The 23039-nt window shown below is 42.6% G+C and overlaps 1 protein-coding gene across 3 annotated transcripts in view; it reads right to left on the reverse strand.

The window, feature by feature from the left end:
• Nucleotides 1-17552, reverse strand: part of Crlf3 (cytokine receptor-like factor 3) — a 34661-nt gene extending 17109 nt beyond the window's left edge. For 2 of the 3 annotated variants that reach the window (NM_001277106.1, NM_018776.2), the window contains exons 1-2: nt 17183-17390; nt 591-798 (exon numbers count right to left, since the gene is read on the reverse strand). In NM_001277106.1, the coding sequence (NP_001264035.1) occupies nt 591-798; nt 17183-17311 (337 nt within the window). In that variant the 5' untranslated portion in view covers nt 17312-17390. Of the gene's footprint in view, nt 1-590; nt 799-17182 lie in introns of all 3 variants that reach the window. The other variant, XR_001780029.2, reaches the window with a different exon arrangement.
• Between the last annotated feature and the right edge of the window lie 5487 nt (nt 17553-23039).

Here is a 23039-nt window from a genome sequence, read left to right on the forward strand (position 1 = left end):
GCTCACAACCATCCGTAATGGGACCTTCTGGTGTGTGTGAAGACAGTGACAGGATACTCTCATAAATAAAGTAAATAAATCTTTTTTTTTTTTAAAATACAAAACAGTAATACACAAAAGCTGTGAAAGCAAATTTGAGACTACCTGCTAAATAAGGGATTGAAAATGTAATGCATGAGCCAGTAAGACAGCTCAGCAGGTAAAGCATTTGCCACCAAGCCTGCTGCCCTGAGAGCTATATCTCTGGGATACATAAGACAGAAGTTTAGAACTAACATTTCTGAATTATAAAAAACCTCAAGCATTAAGTGCTAGGACAAACAAGTATGTGCCTCACAATCTAATTGTGTATCAGATACCATAATCATAGCACCGTCTGGAACAATCACTCTTAGTGTTATAAATGATTCTAATCAATACTTTGATTATACAGGGTTCCTCATAGCTTATCTATGGTCCTGTATTATAAACTATTTCAAGGCAAAAACATCCCAGGGACTCTTCAGATGGTAAGAAATCTGCTAGTATCCTACGAAATCACCCAGGCATCCATCGGAGTGTAAGGATTTAACAGGTTCCCTTCGTCCCACCTTCTCGGACCAGGTCATCTGCAGTGTTGACCCCATGCTCTATGAGTTTCTGGCAGTCATCTAGTGGTTTGATGGTCTCCTGTTCAATGGTGTCCACCTCTTGCAAAAGGGTCACCAATCGCTCATCCAATAGCTTCCCAAGGGTTCCTTTTAAATCACTAAAATGCTGTTTGAGGACATCTCTTGTCTGTGAAGCACTCTCCTTTATCTAAAAAGAACATAAAACTCAAGTTCAGAATCTTTACACAAAGTTAGCGTACAGGCATCATTCATAATTACCTAATTGTATCACACAACCACCACCTTCCACTCATTAAAAAAAAGATTGTATGTTGTGCTGGGATTGAACCTATGGCCTCATGCACACTAGGCAAGCATTCTACTGCTGAGTTATTATATAACCACAGTGCTCCCTTCTTTGGCTTGTCTTAATTAAGACGAGATCTAACCACGTAACCTACGTTACATAGTAAGTTTATAATCTTCTTACCTTCTAAGTGCTAGGATTACAGGGTGCATCATCAACCCAGATCACCCTCATTTAAAAAGAAGGGTAGGGGATGAGAGGGTCTTCAGTATAGGTCTGCCTGGCCTGGAGCTTGCTCTGATCCTGTGACCCTCTGACCTCAGCTTAGCAGAAAATTTTAATGTAGCTAAGCATGGGAGAACAAGCCTGTAATACCAGCACTCAGGAGGCTGAGGCTAAACGCTCATAAATTTGAAACTTGCTCTCACAAGAAATTTTTTGTTAATTGAGTTATATACACTCAAGGTACACTGTGTTTTGATACACATATGAGCAGTTGATACTTCTGTCAAGCTAATCAATGTATCCATCTTTTGACATAGTTACTTTATTTATTTTTTCTTTTTTTTTTTTGGGGGGGGGGGGAGGGGCAAGGTTTCCCTGTATTGCTTTGACTGTTCTGGAACTCACTCTGTAGACCAAGCTGGCCTCAAACTCAGATCCAAGAGTGCTGAAATGAAAGATGTGAGCCACCACACCTGGTTTGATGTAGTTAAAGAAAACTTTTAAAACTATATGGAGAGAGAGAGAGAGAGAGAGAGAGAGAGAGAGAGAGCGCGCAAGCGAGCACGCATTTGTAAGGAATGTGTGTGCAGAGCTCCTGTGCACAGCACCTGGGCCTTCACCTGTGTGTAGAAGACTTTTGAGGGTCAGTGCTCCCGCTCCACCATGTGGGCCTCAAGGACTGAACTCAGGTTTTGGGACTTGGAGCAAGTACCTTTATCCAACAAGCCATCTTGCCAACCCAATGATTACTTTCTGTGGTAAGAACACTGAAGCTCTCTCTTAGCAATTTGCAAAATACAATATAGTTCAGGGCACAGTCCCTGCCCTATACATTAATGCTCCAGAATATGTTCATCCTATCACAGAAACCCTGCACCGTGGTACCACGTATCACTATTTCTCCCCACCTTGTTCCTGCTGACCAGTATTCTACTGCATGCTCCTATGAATCCTTTTCAGATTCTACAGAAATGAGATCATGTAATCCTTCCCTCGTGTTTGCTTGTTTCATGTAGCCTCTTGATGACAAGCATGTGTCACCATAATCAGCTTTGTTGCTGCTGCTGTCATTTTTTTTAAATCTGCTTTACTTTTGTGTCTGTCTGTCTGTCTGTCTGTCTGTGTACGTGCACGCACGCATACGCGCAGGGGCACAGATGTCTTCCTAGATCACTGTTCATTTCATTTTGGTGAATACAATCTCTCACTAATCACAAACCTCGGTGATTGGTGGGACAAGCTGGCCGATAACTGGATCGAGTTGTGATTATGAAATGTTCTTTGCAAAGGGATTCTGTGTGCTCCCTGCTAACTCAGACTACAGGGTTGAGACCAACTGAACACAGCTTAGGAGGAGTAGGAGGGACATACGCTCAGAACTCTCACTTGTCACAGGCACATTGGTGAGTCTGCCCACATTTTAGATGCACTGTCCTCGGTCCACAGAGCCAAGTTTAAAAATCTTTGTGCTAGGAGTTATAACAGAAAAGTCTTTGCATCTCACATATATTCTGAAAGCAAATAAGCTGTTTGTAGTCACCAGATGTTTAATAAAATGTAATGGGCTGGGCATGGTGGCGCACGCCTTTAATCCCAGCACTTGGGAGGCAGAGGCAGGTGGATTTCTGAGTTCGAGGCCAGCCTGGTCTACAAAGTGAGTTCCAGGACAGCCAGGGCTATACAGAGAAACCCCGTCTTCAAAACAAAACAAAACAACAACAACAAAAATGTAATGGATAGGGGCTGGAGAGATGGCTCAGCGGTTAAGAGCACTGATTGCTCTCCTGAAGGTCCTGAGTTCAAATCCCAGCAACCACATGGTGGCTCACAACCACCCATAATGAGATCTGGCGCCCTCTTCTGGAGTGTCTGAGGACAGCTACATTGTACTTAGATATAATAAATAAATAAATCTTTTTAAAAAAATGTAATGGATAAAACACAGTCCATTTCCTCTCAAATACTAACTATAAGTGGGACAGTTCAAACACACGACCTGGGATATGACTCAGGAGTGTAAGCATCTAGATTCAATCTCCAGCAGTAAAGGTGCATACCTTTAATCCGAGCACTTGGGAGGCAGAGGCAGGCAGATTTCTGAGTTCGAGGCCAGCCTGGTCTACAAAATGAGTTCCAGGACAGCCAGGGCTATAAAGAGAAACCCTGTCTCAAAAACCAAAAAAACCAAAACCAAAACCAAAAAAAGAGCTCCCAAAGCCATCATTTTGTTTTACAAACAATAGTAGTTTTATGATCTATTATATACTATTCTAACTCTTAATCCTCTTGCCAGCTTTCTCTTGACTGGAATATTAACATGTGTACACACACACACACACACACACACATACACACACATACACCTACCAAAAATGAATAATATATACATATACGTGTGTGTATGTGTGTGTGTGTGTGTGTGTCAGCACAAGCCCTTAATCCAGCACTTTGGAAGCAGAGGTAGGTGGATCTCTGAGTTCAAGGCCAGCCCGGTTTACAGAGCTAATTCCAGAATAGGTTACACAGAGAAACCCTATCTCGAAAAACCAAAAAATAAACTAAAAAACTACAGAAAGAAAGTCTTATGACTTTTATATTGTTAGCAATGCACAGTGTCAGGCTCTAGACCTGATGCATTTGTTTGTTATTTTGAAAGTCAATATCTCATGGATACCAAGCCTCAATCTCATTGTAGTTCAAGAGGATCCTGAACTTCTGATCTTTCTTCTTTCACCCCTCCAAACTACAGGTAGGTCCCCCCATGTCCAGCTTCAAGCATAGTGGGCAAATACTCTCCCAACTGAGCTACATCTCAGGCCCAGCCCCAGAACCTGAATTTTTTAAGACCATGGTTGATTTATAAATGCAATATAGGTAGAATAAAGTCCACTGTGCCACATTTCAGACCTTCCTCTAAGAGGAAACTCTGCACTTGAGCACTGAACCAGCAAGGCCCTGCCTGGCTCTTTAACGGATACAGCATATGCAGGAAGTGCCCTGGTTAGGTAAAGTCAATTTCCTCTTTAGAAAGAATTCAGAAGCTCCCTCAGAAATTGCAAGCCCGTGTTATTTTGTTGGTTTTGTCTGACAACCTTAGGGAAAGAGGAAATATGTCAACATTAGTGAGGACTGTGGAGGGAAGCCTCCACTTCCAAACCTGCCCCCCAGGCGCTCGCCGGGCATGCATGTGGTGTCTGTTGTTCACAGAACACCAACCACTGCCTTTTCAAACCTCCTTGGTTTTCCCTTAGATCATTTTCTTCTTCCAAAAAATAGCTCACAGTTTAAAGCTCAGTCAACATTAATCTAACCATAGTAATCAAGTATCAAGTTTTTTGGCTTTATGAAAACAGTTCACTGATGAGTCTCCCAGTTTGAGGTAGGCTAATGTGTTTCCTCTTATCTGACTACAGCATCATACCTGCACAGTCTACAATGGAGGGAAAAAAACTCAAGACTTCCCTGTGCCCCACATCTGAGTCCAGGAGCCATGTTCTTGCTACCGAGGTGATTTTGACTTACAGATGTGATTTTAACAAGTTCCAAGCAAGATGGCACACTTCTGTAATCCAAACACTCAAACGTAGAGGCAAGAGCCAGAGATCTATTGAATAAGTTCCAGACTAGCCAGTGCTATACTAGGAAACAATGCCGATAGTTCTAGGCCAGCCAAGAGAGAGAGAAAGTATAAATGGCAGGCAACTTAAGGACTCCAGGAGGAAACTGTAATTTATACAGTTTATATTCGTCAGTCATATTCTGAACTCCTACTGAAACCTCCAGTGTGACAAGATCATTAAAACTTTTCTTTTCTCTTCTCTTCTCTTCCTTTCTCTCTTTCTCTTTCTCTCTCTCTCTCTAGCCCTAGCTGTCCCGGAGCTCACAGAGATTTATCTGCCTGCCTCTGCCTCCTCAGTGCTGGATTAAAAGTTTGCTGTCACCGGCCATCCTTGCAAGATTATTAAAAGTGACAAGATTATTTAAGCTCACTGTTTAACCTTTTGAAGGTAACAGGATGATGAGCTCACAAAATACTATCCATTGATACAAGACAACACACAACTGAACTACTTTCCTCAGAGTTTAGTTATCAAAAGGTCATAAAGTTGGGGCTGGAGAGATTGCTCAGCAGTTAAGAACACTGGCTGGTCTTCCAGTGGACCCAGGCTTAATTCCCAGCATCTACATGGTAGCTCACAAGGCTATAACTCCAGCTGCTGAGTATCTGACACCTTCACACAGCTATACATGCAGGCAAAACACCAATGCACATAAAATAAATAAGTCATTTAAAAAGATCATACAATGTATTTTTTAAAGATTGATTTATCGCCGGGCAGTGGTGGCCCATGCCTTTAATCCCAGCACTTGGGAGACAGAGGCAGGTGGATTTCTGAGTTCGAGGCCAGCCTGGTCTACAGAGTGAGTTCCAGGACAGCCAGGGCTACACAGAGAAACCCTGTCTCAAAAAAGCAAAAAACAAACAAACAAAAAAAGAGATTTATTTATTTATTTTATGTATCTGAGTACACTGTAGCTGTCTTCAGACACATCAGAAGAGGACGTCAGATCCCATTACAGATGGTTGTGAGCCACCATGTGGTTGCTGGGAATTGAACTCAGGACCTCTGGAAGAACAGCCAATACTCTTAACCCCTGAGCCATCTCCCCAGCCCCTATAAAATGTATTTAAACCTTAATTAAGACCACACCTTTAGGGCTGGTGAGATGGCTCAGTGGGTTAGAGCACCCGACTGCTCTTCCGAAGGTCCAGAGTTCAAATCCCAGCAACCACATGGTGGCTCACAACCATCCGTAACGAGATCTAAAGACAGCTACAGTGTACTTACATATAATAAATAAATAAAACCTTTAAAAAAAAAAAAAAAAAAGACCACACCTTTAATCCTAGCACTCAGGAGGCAGAGTCAGGTGTGATTAGACAGTGTCTCACTAAGTAGCCTTGGCCTGGAACTCATTATGTAGCCCAGGCTACCCTTATACTCCCAGGAATCCTCCCTCCTCAGCTTTAGTGATAAGATTATGAATGTGCTGCACCAAAGAACTAACAGCTTCTAACCTGCTGAACTTTTGCAGTTTATTATACAGCAGGAGATAATCAAACAGCATGGTGAGACAGATGATTAACTCTAGATTAACTGCATTAATGAAGAAAATGCACATCATCAAGATTACAATCTAAGAAGAATCTCTGCAAAACTACACCCACACATTCACAAAGGCTTTCATTTACATGTTTACTGAGTTGATTATGTGCCAGGAATCTGGATTGTAAAAACGATTAAGGCGGGGCTGGAGAGCTGGCTCAGTGGTTAAGAGCACTGGCTGCTCTTCCAAAGGACCCAGATTTAATGCCCAGCAACCACATGGCAGCTGTGTGAGCATACCTGTCTGTAACCCCAGTTTCAGGGGATCTGATACCGTCACATAGACAAAAATGCAGGCAAAACACAATGCACATAAAAGCTAATTAATTAATTAAAATCACCCCAAAACAAAACAATAAATATGTCATGATCTTGACCTTAAAGAACTCATTCTCTGGACATGGTGGCATATCACTCACAAGCACAGCATTCAAGAGCCTGGGGCGGGAACACCTCAAGTTTCAAGCCAGCCTACAAAACAAAACCTTTCATTTTGGAAAAGGAGGCAGAAGGTTTTGCACACTAGTAACTGTAATAAAATTTATTAAGTTCTTATATAAATGGGACAGCCAAAAACTACCACCAAAATTAAAAAAGGGCATTTTGTTGGGGAAAAACATAGCAGACATTTAAAAAATAAGCTGTCAGTAGAAGCAAAAGATGTCACCTTGAACAACAATTTTTAGTAGTTTTATTGTGGCTAATATTAGTTGAGAACATCCTATTGTCCTGGGCATTGTGCTAAACATTTTAAATAGTCCTATTAAATGTTTTACTTACAATTCTGTGTGTGTGTGATGGGAGAGGGCACACGCTGCGTCAGCGCGCAGGTAAAGGCCAGAGGATAGGCATGGATTAGGTTCTCTTCGCCCATCTTTTCGCATGTTCCAGAGATCAAATTCAAGTTCTCAGACATGGGCAGCAAGCACTGGACTTGCTGAGTCATCCATCTCACTGGCCACAGTACTTCTTACTTTATGTTATTTACTTTTTTGTTTTCTGAGACAGGCCTCTCTCTATGCAGACCAGGCTGGCTTCAAACTCAGATACTCACCTGCCTCTGCCTCCTGTGTTGAGTTTAAAGGGCCGCCACCAAGCCCAACTCTACTTCAGTTCCCACACTGGCCAGGTAAAGTAAGCAGTATTTTTTAACCTTCATTTACAGACAAAGAAACTGAAGATCAAGAAAGTCACACTTTGTCGGGCAGTGGTGGCAACACGCCTTTAATCCCAGCACTTGGGAGGCAGAGGCAGGTGGATTTCTCTATTAAAATTATATATATGATGGGAGCTAAAGAGATGACTTGTGGTTAAGAACACATGTTAGTCTTGGGAAAGATCTGGGCTCAGTTCCCAACACCCACATGGTTCCTAAAACCTATCTGTAACTCTAGTTCTAGAGGATCAGAAGGCCCCTACAAGGACATAATGCAAAGGTATGCAGGTAAACACCATATACTTAAAATACATCTTACACACACACACAGACTGGAGGGATAGCTCAGAGGCTACAAGTCCTCAGTGCTCTTCTAAAGGAACAGGAGTCAGTTCCTGGCACCTGCATCACTCACAATCACAATCCCGTGTAAGTAACTTCAGTTCCAATGGCTCTAACATCCTCTTCTGGCCTAGGCAGATCCTGCATGAATGTGGGTGCACAGACATCCATTTGTGCCCATGCCCCCCCCCCCCCACACACACACAGTCTCTTAAAAATAAATACAGACTGGGTGGTAGTGGTGCACGCTTTTAATCCCAGCACCACTGGGAGGCAGAGGCAGGTGGATCTCTGAGTTCGAGTTCAGCCTGGTTTACAGATTGAGTTCTAGGATAGCCAGGGCTATACAGAGAAACCCATCTCAAAAAAAAAAAAAAAAACAACAAAAAACAACAACAAAAAAAAAACAAGAGTAAGAAAAAAAAGTATGTATACATTATAATCCATATTAAAAACAAACTAGAAGCAGCTTACAGACTCTAAGACCGTGGGATGGAGAGGAAGCTCAGCGATTAAGAAGCACAGCTGCTGGCCTTGCAAAGGACTAACGCTCAATCCCAGCACACACATGAGAGTCAGGTCGTGGGGTCACAATTATCTGTGAACACAATGCTCCCTGAAAATCCCTATGTGGACCTGGCTAGCCTTGAACTCACAGAGATCCACATGAGTCTGCCTCCCAAGTACTATAATTACAGGCATATGCCACCATGACTGTCTTAAAATAAATAAAATGAAATAAAGACCATTTGTGAGCTGGTAATGAATCTCAGGATTTGAATAACATACACAAGGGAGCAACACCCCAAGCCTGGAAAAATATTCTTAATAAATGCTTATACTGTTAATCAAAAGAAAAATGTAAGATACATAGTTATATATACACAGGCGTTTCTCATCTCTGTAGAATATGCACTGACAGATACATCAAAATGTTAATTAACCACAGCTATCTGGGACTGTAATCATAGGTTATTTTCAAATGATTTTATTTGTTTTTAGCTTTTCCTAAATCTAGATTTAGATGTTTTCTTAAGATACTATAACAGTGTTACGCTGTACCAAGATACATCTAAACAGATTCCTACACTGTCTTGAAAAAAGTAACAGAAAGGGAAGTGAAAGATAAAGGCGGCAATAATCGCTTTCCTTTCTTCACTGAGCTAAGACTTCCTGTACTGGTTTTCTGAAACAACCTATGTTTTTCTTCATAAGTCTTTAGTTTACTGTGTGTTTTCAAACCCTGTGGGAATAAAGAACTATAGAGAACCTAGTATTATACAAAAGGAAAACAAACAAAAACACCCCCACACACACAAAAAACAACAACAAAAAACCCTAAGGGTAGTAATTAACTCTTCAAAAAGTAATCTGAAATCAGTTTTCTAAAACAAAAAACCAATACTAAGCTAGGTAGATCGCTGTTGGACACAGTCACTAACAGGACTAGACAAGAGAATGTTCTGAGCCCAGGGAACGCTCAGTGAGACCCTGCCTCAAACAGGGTGTCTGCGGCACTGTCTATCATGCCAGCTTTCTTAAGACAGAGACAGAGCCGGGCGTGGTGGCTCACGCCTTTAATCCCAGTACTTGGGAGGCAGAGGCAGGCGGATTTCTGAGTTTGAGGTCAGCCTAGTCTACAAAGTGAGTTCCAGGACAGCCAAGGCTACACAGAGAAACCCTGTCTCGAAAAACCAAAAAAAAAAAAAAAAGACTGAAACAGAAAAACAACAGTTAGAACCCACTGCACTGGACACTGGTCCCATCAGAGAGAATGAGACCATACTTCAAAGACCAACCAACCAAAGAAAAAGAACATACAAAAATAAATTATAAGTAAAAACACAGTATACAGAAAGGTATCCACTGACTAGCCACATTAGAATATAAAAGATGCTAACCAGAATGATGACATGGAATGATTGGGGCAGAACTGCTAGCAGGAGTTCAAGGCCACCTTATAGGCCTTACGGTCACAAAAGACATGCTAGCTAGGTAAGCACTATTCATCTGGAAATGTGGATGCAAGCCTTTGGTCCCAGAACCTGAAAGACAGCAGGTGGATCTCTCTGACCTCGAGGCCAGCCTAACATGGCCTATATAGTGAACTCCAAAACAGCCAGAACTCCTTAGTGTGACCCAGTTTCAAAAACAAAACACCCCAAAAATATTAAAATAAAACTATCAGTTATTCAGTTGCATGGTCTGATATTTTCAACACTGTTTTGAGACAGTCTCTCAGACTAGTGTGGAATTCAGCAGCCTCCTCCTCGAGCCTCCTAAGTGCTAGGATTTCCAAAATGCACCACCATGCCTAAACAACATTTCAATCTTGAATGAAGAAAATGCAACATATAAAAATCATCTTAGGTTAAACCATAGAGATTAGAGAAGATCTGCTGAAGTGAAGTGGTCACTCTGAGTACTTTAATATATATTCTCAATCTTTATATTCTTTTCATTTCATTTATTCTTCTTGTTTTATTTGTATGTACGTGTGTGTGTGTGTGTGTGTGTGTGTGTGTATGTATGTAGTGGGTATGTACAAGTGAGTGCAGGTACTATGGAGTCAATGCAGACACTGTGGAGACCAGGGAAATTACATCCCTTGGAGCTAGAGTTAGAGATGGCTGTAAGCCACTTGACATGGGGCTGGGAGCAGAGCCTAGGTCCTCTACAATAGAAGCATGCTCTCCCAACTACTAAACCAACTCTCCAGCCCTTTACAGTGTGCTTTCTTATAGTGCCTAGGGACCCTGCTCAGGTAGATTTAATGAGTCTGGTGAGAAGCACAAGGTTCTGCATTCTTTGCAAGATGAAGTCACTGCTGCAAGTCATGGGCCACAGTTATAGTAGCAAGTTCTCAGGGGTCACCACTGGCCAGAGCTAGGAAGAACCTTCACCAAATAATATCTCAATTAGGATTTCACATATACTCTGAGAGAGTAAAGACATGAATGTGTGAGTGCCTACAGGCTAAAGGATTACCCTACTAAAAGACACAGGAAAGGCAGGAGAGTCATTTTAGAAGGTAAGCTGCACACACAGACTAAAACACACAGACTACATACAGACTAAAACACTGGCATTTCTCACTATATACACTTTCTGGTACCTCACTCTGACCCCCCCTTCAGTGATGAAAGATGGAGTTTCTGGATCTGCAAAACTCGATTGTTAGGCCTAGGACTCTAGCACAATGGCCTTAAGGTACTGCTGCCTTAGGCCTGAGTGGACTGCTGGCATCCTTGATCTGCAATCTCTGCTTACAAACAGAAACATCAATGTTCTACAAATAGCACAAGTAATGAAAAATACAGCAAAAGCTAAATCCTAAAATGAAATACACGACTTAGGCTTCTCTTGTTTATTTTGTTTTTAAGGGTGACAATATACTTATCAGGTCAGAATAAATTCATGAAGGTTTATTTCTCTCAGTATACAGGTTGTAGATGTATCTCTGAAACACAATAAATACTTACTGAGTGAATGAACTAGTGAGTATTCTTTTTTTTTTTTTAAAAAAAAGATGTATTTATTATTATATGTAAGTACACTGTAGCTGTCTTCAGATGCACTAGAAGAGGGTGTCAGATCTCCTTACGGATAGTTGTGAGTCACCATGTGGTTCCTGGGATTTGAACTCAGGACCTTCGGAAGAGCAGTCAGTGCTCTTACCCACTGAGCCATCTCTCCAGCCCCGAACTAGTGAGTATTTAAAGGGAATGGGGGTTAATTTCTTTTTTCTTCTTATTGATTGATTTATTTATTTTATGTATATGAGTACACTGTTGCTCTCTTCAGATACACTAGAAGAGGGCATCCGATCCCATTACAGATGGTTGTGAGCCACCTGGTGATTTCTGGGAACTGAATGCAGGGTCTTTGGAAGAGCAGTCAGTGCTCTTAACTACTGAGCCATCTCTCTAGACCTGATAGTCAGTTCTTAGTACCAAGGAGTCCAGAGTGATATAGAAAACCATTCTTAATGATTTCTATGTAAGAATAGGCTGGTTGTGGGAGCTGGTGAAATGGCTCAGTGGGTAAGAGCACTGACTGCTCCTCCAAAGGTCCTGAGTTCAAATCCCAGCAACCACATGGTGGCTCACAACCACCCATAATGAGATCTGACGCCCTCTTCTGGTGCGTCCGAAGTCAGCTATAGTGTACTTATGTATAATAATAAATAAATCTTAAAAAAAAAAAAAAAAAAGAATAGGCTGGCTGTGGACATTTTCTGGCTTCCTGACAATTGAACCTATCTCTAGCCTTTTACTTAAGCAGTAGGATTAGCTGGGTGATACGTCTGTATTCTTGGTGGAGGAAGGAGTTAAGATCATCTTCAGCTAAAAAACATGTTCAAAGCCAGCCTAGATAACAGGAAAGCTTGTCTCAAAGCAAACAAAACAATAGCAAAAAGCACAAAGTATTAGGTTAGAGACAACTCTTGCGTTCCTACACAGAACTTCCTTTTCTCTAAAAACAGGGTAGGGCCTGAACTCAACCACAGAGGACAAACTGCTACATGTTTTTAACAGATTTTTTTTTCCAAGACAGGGTTTCTCTGTGTAGCCCTGGCTGTCCTCAAAATCAGAAATCTGCCTGCCTCTGTCTCCCAAGTGCTGGGATTAAAGGCGTGCGCCACCACCTCCCGGCTTTTTTTTACCTATTTTAAAAGTTTTTTTTTATTCTTCTTCCCCCAGAATTTCATACACACCACTTCTCTGTTTTGTTTTTCAAGGGTATTTCTATGTAGCTCTGGCTGTACTGGAACTCATTCTGTAGACCAGGCTGTCCTTGAACTCACAGAGAATTGCCTGCCACTGCCCCCCTCCCAGTGCTGGGATTAAAGGCATTCAGCACCACTACCCAGATATACACCATTTCCTAACATGTGACAAAAATCATGAGAGATTTTTTTTTAAATGGTAAGAAACAAACAAACAGAACTAGAGAGATGGCTCAGCAGTTAAAAGCACTGGCTACTACTCTTCCAGAGAACCCGGGTTCCGTTCCCAGCACCCTCATGGAAGTTCCTAACAGTCTGTAAGTCCAGTTCCAGAGACACCTTCACATAGACAAATACAGGTAAAATACCAATGCACATGAAGTAAAAATAAAAAATAACTTTTTAAAAGAAAGAAACGAAAGAAAAGATAAAACTGTATTTATGAATTCAGCTAAACAAATCTTTAGTGAAAAAAGTTGTGATTCAGTAGTTGATAGGTATGTCCTAAAGAAAACTGAAAACATGTTAACACAAAAAACAATATAGATATATTTGTTTTCCATAATTGTCAAAATGATGAATTGATCTCATTGTCCATCAACTGGTGAATAGATAAATAACCCAAGATACATTCATATCACAAGTATTATTCAGCCATAGGACTTAAGTACTAAGAAATGCTACCACATAGAAGAACCCTGAAAATAAGATCTTTCTTCCTTCTTTTTTATCTTTCTCTCTCTCTCTCTCTCTGTCTCTCTCTCTTTAATTTGTTTGTCTATTTTTTGAGACAGAGTTTTTCAGTGTAGCCCTGGCTGTCCTGGAACTCACTCTGTTGACAGGCTGGTCTCAAACTCAGAAATCTGCCAGCTTCTACCTCCCAAGTGCTAAGGAACAGGTACCACCACTGCTTAGCTGGAAATGCATTCTAACCCAAGGAAGTCACTCAGGTAGGGCTACATATTGCATGATTCTGCTTACACAATATGTCTAGAATAGGGGCTAAAGATGTAGCTAGTTTTGATAACCACTTAAATTTGGAGGAATGGTGTATATGCCTGTAATCCAAAAATTTAGGAAATACAGACAGGAGGATCAGAAGTTCAGGTCATCCTTGACTAGTCAGAGAATTCAAGGCCAGCCTTGGCTACACGACACCCTGTTTAAAGGAAAGAAGCTGAGGAAAAAGAAGGGAAAGAGAGGTCCAGAACAGGTAAAGCCCTAAAAATGGACGGTAGGCTTCTATTAGGTTCGTCAGAGCAACACTGAATACAGGGTATTTCTAGAGACTAATATAACATTCTAGAATTCATACATCATGATGGCTATATAATGTTTAATTAAACATTTAAACATTTAATTGTTATTTTATGCTACAGATTTGGGTGTTTTGCCTCTATGTGTATGTGTGTGTACACAATGTGTGTACAATGTGTGTGCCTGGTGACGATGGAGGCCAGAGAGGGTGTAGAACTGGAGTTACTGGGGTCTGTGAGCTGCCATGTATGTGGGTGCCGGGAATTGAACCCCCATCCTCTGGAAGAACAGCCAGTTCTCTTAACCTCTGAGCCGTCCCTCTAGCCCTATGGCTAAACAAATTTATAAGTAAGCTAAAAAACACTGAATGAAAGCTGGGCATGGTGGCACATGGGAGGCAGAGGCAGGCGGATTTCTGAGTTCAAGGCCAGCCTGGTCTACAAAGTGAGTTCCAGGACAGCCAGGGCTACACAGAGAAACCCTGTCTCGAAAAACCAAAAAAAAAAAAAAAAAAAACAAAACCCAAAAAACAACCAAAAAAAAAAAAAAAAAACACTGAATGAATTTCTTGACGTGAATTTGATTTCAATTTAAAAAAACAAAACATCATGGGCTGGGGAAGTGGCTCAGCGGCAAAGCATTTGCTTGGTATGCATAAGGCCTTGGATTCTATCTCTCAAAATAAGTGTAAAAAAAAAAAACAAACAACAGTAAAAGCAGGTAAAAAAATATACCCAGTGCAGCCTCCCTTCCTCCTTGCTCTTCTCACCCTTCCCAAAGCAGCGTTTTTACTCAAAAGCCATCTATCTGGTGGTTCACGATCTACAAATGACTGGAACTCTAAGAATATCCTAGCCACCACGCAAAGGCTCCTGCTTATTTGATAACGTTTTTTGTAGCACAGACCTTTCTTTAAACCCGACTGGACAGGGGCCTAATTCTACAAATCTGAACAAGCACAATGGGCTAGAAGTAGCTGTGGTAACTTGAAACTGGAACAAAACAGACTCCAGCTGAAGAGGAGACTGACACCACTATTACTTAGCATAAGCAGTACCGCCGTCACCAAAAATCTAAACTGTGATGAATGCGCTGTGTCGAGCAGGAGACGAGGGCTCTCAAAAAGAAAACAAATGAAAACCACAGTGAACCAAACTCATTATCAGAGTATGTTCTGAATTTAAATTATTGGATTCAAAACTTAACTGTTCAAGAGGTAGTGAGTGCAGTTTCCCAGTAAGTCTAAAGCACTGGATTCCATCACCAACACAATGGATAAAGAAATAATAAGTAAATGTAAAATGAAAGAATATAAGTTTAACTTTCCTTTTCAGGGCTGTAGATCGATTAGGCAAGTATCACGGAGCCATAATCATACATCTAGGTTTGGCAAATGAACATCTAACTATCTAGGGTGGGAATCACTCAAAAACTGCACTCAACACACACACAAGACATTAATAAGTACTACACCCAGTGCTTACCTCATTCTTCTAGTGCCAACCCTAATGCCTCTTAATTGCTGAGGGAGCTGAACAACAGCCATGCTCGTGTGTAAGATATATGAACTGGCTGACACATTAGTCATTTATTACAGGGTACTTTAGCCAAGAATGGTGGAAACATGCCTGTTATCCCAGTACTCCAGAGGCTGAGGCTGGAGGATTTCCAGCTGTTGCCAGCCTTGGTTGGCTACATGGTGAGTCCCAGGATAGCCTTGGCTACTTAGCAAGATCTTGTTTGTTTGTTTGTTTTAAAAAAAAAGGAGATGGCTCAGTGGTTAAGGGCACTGATTGCTCTTCCAGAGGTTTTGAGTTCAATTCCCAACAACCACATGGTGGCTCACAACCATCTGTAATGGGATCTGATGCCCTCTTTTGGTGTGTCTGAAGATATCAACAGTGTGCTCATATATAAAAAAATAAATAAATTTAAAAGAAAAAAAAAAACCTGAGTGGTGGAGGCTAGCAAATATTTGAGTTCAAGGCCAGCCTCGTCTACAAAGCAAGTTCCAGGACGGTCAGAGCTACACAGAGAAACCCTGTTTCAAAAAAAATAAATGAATAATTAAAAAATTAAAATTTAAAAATGTTCGAGGGGGTGGTGTGGGAGGTGACTAAGATAAAATACACTGTATGCATACATGAAATTCACAGACTAAGCAGTACTATATAAAAGAGGGTATTTTAAACCTTTTTTTTTTAAATCCTAGATTTTCAACATTTATTTCAAAATAGCAGAAGGAATAATGCAGATTCTTTCCAAAGGAAATCCAGATGTCTGCATTGGAAGACCTTGAAAGTATTCACCAAATCAGGTTTAAATCATAAGTCGTATCTGGATTCTGATCCTAGTTCTAGCTCAACTGTTGATGCCTGGCCTACACCAGCTCTAGAGAGGTTTAAATTATTAGCAATGACAATATTCGAAGATTATCGCAGCACTACTTCACCATTTTCTGCTTCGGCACAGCAGCACTGGAGTTACCAGTGTGACGGTACCCTACAAAACTAGGCCTAGAGAAATTCTAATGAATTTCCATTTCCTCAAAAAGCATTAACTAAAGCACTTAATAGTAATGTGAGGATTATCTATCTTATCTAGCATTAGCAGGGGCTTATATCTTTTTCTGTATACCTTTGAGAGTGGAGAGGAGCCATGTGGCTTTCCGCTATCTCTGTTCGACCTTTCCTTGTGGAGAGATAACTGCAGTACTTGAAAGTGTATTTAGCCTCTTCTATTACCAGTCCTCTCTTAAAATCTGTTTTTCCATTTCCCTTCACCTTTGTATACCCTCCCTGAAACATCTTGTTTTGCTCCTTCTGCCCTTCAACATCCTTCACCTTCAGTTCTAGCCTGTCTAGAGATTACTCTAAAAGGTTGTTCAAGGCGTTCGGGATCTTGTGAGATGTTCAAATAACAACCCCCCCCCCCCCCCGTCCCCATTCATTCGGCATTAAGGTCACTGCTGCTCAACCTCTCCATTTCTCCTTACTTCTTCCCTCTCCCTCTACTTCGTCTCCACCTTTACTGTCCCCAGGTCAGTGCCCTCAGGCTTTCTAAACCGAGTTATCTGTCGCAGGTTTCCCCTGACTATGCCCTCTTCCTCCCAACTCTCTTTTCCGATCTTCACTCTGCGATCCCTCGGGTTTTGCTCCCGTGGTTCATCCTCGGACACCACCCCTACGCTCACCAAGTGCCCCGCGAGGCGGCTCAGGAGCGCTCCCCAAACTCTTTCTCAGTCCGCCAAACTTATCTTTCCCTTGAAGAACTCTGCAGGACCCACCTCCCCATGTCACGTCTCCCACAGGTCTGCGACCCACTTCCTCTGCTGAGCCTCGGGGCGCCCCCGCCGCGCGCGCCCACCCTCCGGCCCGCGCCCTCTAAGGCCCGCAGCGGCCCTCCGACCTGCCTCTGCGCCTCCCGCAGCCCCTGCAGCCGCTGGCCCAGCTCCCGCCGGTAGCTCTGCGCCGCCTCCACGTTCTCGCGGGCTTCCTGAAGCAGCACCTCGGGCTCCGGCTCCATCGCGCCCTTCATCTGGTCGCGCGGCCCGCCGGATTCCCGACTGCGCCTAGCTCCCGCGAGCGACCCCGAGCGGCCTCGCGCAGCGGAAGCGCCGCCCCGCCCTGCCCTGTCCTTCACGCCCCGCCCCCGCTGCCGCTTGATTGACAGACGCCGGGGGGTGGGGGTGGGGGGGACACAGGCACTAATGGCGCCTTGGTCTGAGTGAGTGAAACCTGCTGCGCCGTCTGCTCAGCTCCTCCTCCGGCCTCTTTGCTGCGCCCGCCTGGACACTTCCTCAGGAAACAAGTGGAGGCTAGAGTAGAAACACGTGAACACGTCTCTAAGTGCTTCCCACTTCTTATCTTACTGCACTACTTATCTGCCCTGCACAGTGGAGGAAGTGGAGGGACACAGAGGGGGGATCTACTCTCCTAAACTCAGTGCATGATCTCCAGGGCCGAGGCTACAGCTCTGGGCCTTAAATCGTCGCTGTACTACCTTCCTAGTAAATGCCAGCTGAGGCGGGAATTTTGGGAGGATACTTGACCCAGGCGCCACTACCTAGATACTCTTAGGAGGGAGGTGAAAGAGAGAGAGAGGCCCAAGTGATGACCAGCTGTACAGCAATCTTGGCAGAAGGCCAAGGCGAATGATGGCACGTTTTCTTCGGTAAGGGCCTCCCGATAAATATCTGCTGGCATGTGATAAAGTGTATGTTTCGCTGTATTAAGTAAATGGGTGTGACCATGTATAGTAAAAACAAGAGGAGCCGCTTGCTCCTGTGTTTCAGCCCTAAGAGAGGCCGGGGAAGGAGGGTTGCTTGGAATGGGGAGCAAAAAAGGCAGATTGGACAACAAGGATGTAAAAATAAACCTTTCAATACAGAATTTTAGATATGGCATAATAACTTTCACGTGTCACAACATGGTCTTTGTAATTTTCCCCCCAAACTATTAAAACGGTAAAAAGTGATCTGCTGAAAAGCCACACTAAAACTGGTTGGATTTGAGTCCTTAAATGAGCCATAAGCCCAAGGTGTGTAAATTGTCCTCAGCAGGATCAGACACGGTACAGGATTGTCTCAGGATTATGCAATGGATCTGTATTAGAGGCCAGATCGAAGATGTTCCAGGTCAGACTGTTCTTCCCACATGGGCGAAACATAGGGGCATACCCTCTACTCCCAGCTCTTGGGAAGATCTGGAACTCAGAACAGTTATCTGGTTGTTACGTAGTGAGTCTGGGAGAAACGTGAGTGATATAAAACACTGTCTGGAAAAAAAAAAAAGACACTTTCAAAAGTAGGGAGGGGGAGTTCCAGGCCAGCCTGGTCTATAAATAAATAAATAAATAAATAAAGTGGGGAGGGGAAGGAAGAGAGGAGAAGAAGAAATAAAAGAATACTTGAAAATAAGGAAAACAGCTGGGCAGTGGTGACAAACCCCTTTAGTCCCAGCCAGTGACAGGTAAATCTTTTGAGTTTGAGGCCTAAAGACTGAGTTCCACAATGGCCAGGGCTACACAGAGAAACCGTAATCTTCAAACAAACAAACAAACAAAAAATGAATAAATAAAATAAGAAAGTAAAGAAAATAGAAGGAAGCCCTTTTGAAAGAAAAATGGAGAGAGTGGCCAGAAGAGCTGTTTTTATCCTAAAGATAACATAGCCTAATACTTAGTAAATAGTTGGTATCTGCTAAATGAATTAAGGCATTAACCATGCGAGTAGAAAACAGTAGGACAAAGTAGGAAAGACAAACTTAAGGATAGGAGTAGGAGGAGAGTCTAATAAATATATGGACAAGAGTTGCTGAAAAGATAGAACAGAATACTATATTTGCAGGTAAAGTTTGGAAGGAACTACAGAGATGCCTCAGTGGTTAAGAGCTTTGATTGTTCCTCCTGGGGAGCCAGGTTAGATTCCCAGCACTGACATGGTAACTCAGGACTGTCTCTGATTCCAGTCATGGGGAATCTGACCGTCTTTTCTGGCTTTTGAGAGTACCAGGCATACACATAGTGCACATACATACATGCAGGCAAAACACTCATAAAATAAAATAAAAATCATGTTTTGGGGCTGGAGAAATGGCTCAGCGGTTAAGAGCACTGACTGCTCTTCCAGAGGTCCTGAGTTCAATTCCCAGCAACCATATGGTGGCTCACAACCATCTGTAATGGGATCTGATTCCCTCTTCTGGTGTGTCTGAAAAACAGCAACAGTGTACTCACAAAAATAAAATAAATAAATCTTTAAGAAAAAAAAATCATGTTTTAATGATCAAGGGCCAGCCAGGCAGTAAGGGTACATGTCCTTGATCCCATCACTCAGGAGGCAGAGGCAAGTGGATTTCTCAGGTTCAAGGCCAGCCTGGTCTACAGAGAGAATCTTGGGGGGGGGGGGGAGCAAGGGCCTCAGAGTGCAGGATAAGCACTACCTTAGCCAGGCATGTTGACATAAGCCTGTGATGCCAGCACTCAGAACACTGCTGAAGTAGCAGGCTCCATTGAGGCCAGCCTGGGCTACATATATAGCATGCTAGGCCAGTCTGAACTACCCACTAAGATCATATTTCAAACAGCCAAGAGTTATGCTACTAATGTAGCTCAGAGGTAGAGTGTTTGCTTAGTGTCTTAACTACTGTTCTATTGCCATAGAGACATCACGACTAAGGCAACTCTTATAAAAGAAAGCATTTAACTGAGGGCCTCCTTATACTTTCAGAGGGTTAGTCCATGATCATCATGGCAGGGAACTGTGGCAACAGGGAGGCTGGCATAGCACTGGGACAGTTGCTGAGAACTCATATCTGGTCCATAAATTGCAGGCAGAGAGTGAGACTGGGCCTGGAGTGAGCTTTTGAAATTACAAAGCCCTCCCCTTTGTGACGCACCTCCTCTAACAAGGCCACACCTCCTAATCCTTCCCAAATAGTCCACAAACTAGAAAGTAAACCCTGAAATATCTGAGCCTATGGGGGCCATTCTTATTCAAACCACCACACCTAGTATGTCCAAGGCTCTAGGTTCAGTGTCTAGCCCCTGCAAATACAAACACAGAAGGGCATGGGGGAGGCATGTGCACTGTCATTTATAAACCAATATCTTAGGGAAAGAAATGATAAGCAGGCCATGGATCCACCTTATATAGCTTAAGATAATGAAGAGCTTGGCATATGCTTAATCCTCAAAAATGTTTATTCAGTAAAATGAATATATATATATATATGTGTGTGTGTGTGTGTGTGTGTGTGTGTGTGTGTGTATGTGTATGTATATATATGTGAATGATGAAGAAAAAGGTAAATAAGAAAATACCTATGGCATTAATATAATTATGATAATGATAAAAGAGGCTTGAATTAGGATGGTGACCATTAGTGAGATCTGACAGTTAGAAAGAAGGGAACATTTAGTCAAACAGTCCAAGAGAATAGTAGGGCGTTGGCAATAAACTTGGTAAAAACCAGGGCTACTTAACTGTTTGGGATTTTTGTTTCTAAGCCTTGTAGCCTTGGCTGACCTGGAACTTAATATGCAGACCAGGCTGGTCCTGAACTTGAGGCAATCTTCCTGCCACTGCCTCTTGAGGTTGCAGGTGTGAGATGCCAAATCTGGCCAACATTGTTTTATTTCCTTCCCTTCCTTCCTTCCTTCCTTCCTTCCTTCCTTCCTTCTTTCCTTCCTTCCTTCCTTCCTTCCTTCCTCCCTCCCTCCCTCCTTTCCTTCCTTCCGTTCTTCCTTCCTACTTTTCTTTTCTTCTTTTAAATTTTTAAAAAATGTATTTTATGTGCATTGGTGTTTTATCTGCAATCGCGTCTGTGTGAAGGTGTCAGATCCCCTAGAACTGTTGTCACAGACACCTGTGAGCTGCTGTTGTCACAGACGCCTGTGAGCTGCCATGTGGCTGCTGGGAATTGAACCACAGTCTGGAAGAGCAGCCAGTGCCCTTAACTACAGAGTCAACTCTCCAGCCCCTATTTTCTTAATATAGGGATGGAGGGATGGAAGGCAAAAATTTGTATGTAGGATATCTTCACTACACACACATACACACAGGGAAAGAAAGAAAGAGAGAGAGAGAGAGAGAAAGAAAGAAGAAAAAAGGCACCTGAATGAATTCTTGAGAAACTCTTCTGCCCAGCCATGAGGTTAGGGAGTGCATTGCTATTTGAACTTTATAATTTTATTTTACATTTATTTACTTGCTTATTTGTTTACTTTTGTATGTATGTATGTATGTATGTATGTATGTATGTATGTATTCTATGTGTGCCATTTGTAGAAATCAGAGGAAAACTCACAGAAGTCAGTTTTTCTCTTTCCACCATGTGAGTCCAAGGAACCAAATCTAGGTTATCAGTCTTGTCAGCAAGCACCTTTAACCACTCTTGGGCCCAGCTTTTGTTTGCTTGATTTTGAGGCAGAGTCTGTCAGTCTCTCTGTCTGTTGTCTCTTTTTCTCTTTCTTCCTCCCTCCCTTCCTTCTTAATAATGTTGGCTGTCCTGGAACTCACTCTGTAGACCAGATTGGCCATGAACTCAGAGATTGCCCTGTGTCTGCAGGGTCTAAAGGTCTGTGCCACCACACCTGGAAGGCCCTGCTATTTTCAACCTAACAGAGGACATTTCTAAAGAGTGAATCATCCTGTGGCTAGAGTGACAGGAGAGGAAGAGAATCCAGAAGCAGCAAGGGCAGATGCCAACTGGCCATGGAATAGCTCAGATTACAAGGATCCAGAGGAGGGCGTGGGATTAGCCTTCCCCAAGTCAGTGGGACAACCAGGGGACTGCACTGACACCAAAAGGACAAGAGAAAGGGTTATGAAGCGCAGAGACGATGAGCAGAGGCTTAAGTACCTCTGAGCACAAGAACAGTTTGGTGACAGTGCTCACCTAAGATGTGCAAGGCCCTGTTTGGTTTGACATGTCACCACCTCCCAGCACTGCACAAAAACAACGAAAAAGAGGAACTCCAGAGTGGGCCCAGCAGTTCAAAGTGCATACTGCTCTTGCAGAGGAACTGAGTTTGGTTCCCAGTGCCCATGTAGGGTAGCGCCCAACCCCCTTGTTACTTGCAGATGAATGTGATGCCTTGGCCTTCTCACATGTTTGCACATACCACACATAGACACACACTCAAACACATAAGTAAGAATAATAACAGTAAGCCCGGTGGTGGTGCATGCCTTTCATCCCAGCACTCAGGAGATAGGCAGATCTCTGTGAGTTTGAGGCCAGGCTGGTATACAGAGTAAGTTCTAAGATAGTCAGGGCTACACACACACACAAAAAAAAAAACCCTGTTTTGAGGGCCCAAAAGAGTAACAAAAAAATTCTTCAAAAGATTTTAAATAGTGACTGGAGAGATGGCACAGCAGTTAAGAGCACTGACTGCTCTTTCAGAGGTTTTGAGTTCAATTCCCAGCAACAACATGGTGACTCACAACCATCTATAATTGGATGCAATGCCATCTTCTGGTGTGTCTAAAGAAAGTGACAGTGTACTCACATAAAAAAAAAAAATAAGGGGCTGGTGAGATGGCTCAGTGGGTAAGACTGCTCTTCTGAAGGTCAAGGAGTTCAAATCCCAGCAACCACATGGTGGCTCACAACCATCCGTAAGGAGATCTGACTCCCTCTTCTGGAGTGTCTGAGGACAGCTACAGTGTACTTACATATAATAAATAAATAAATCTTTAAAAAAAAATTAAAAAAAAAATCTTTAAAAAAGAGAATTTAAATAGCTGGTCATGGTAGCA

The sequence above is a fragment of the Mus musculus genome, chromosome 11, assembly GCF_000001635.26.
Source record: "Mus musculus strain C57BL/6J chromosome 11, GRCm38.p6 C57BL/6J".
Lineage (NCBI taxonomy): Eukaryota > Metazoa > Chordata > Mammalia > Rodentia > Muridae > Mus > Mus musculus.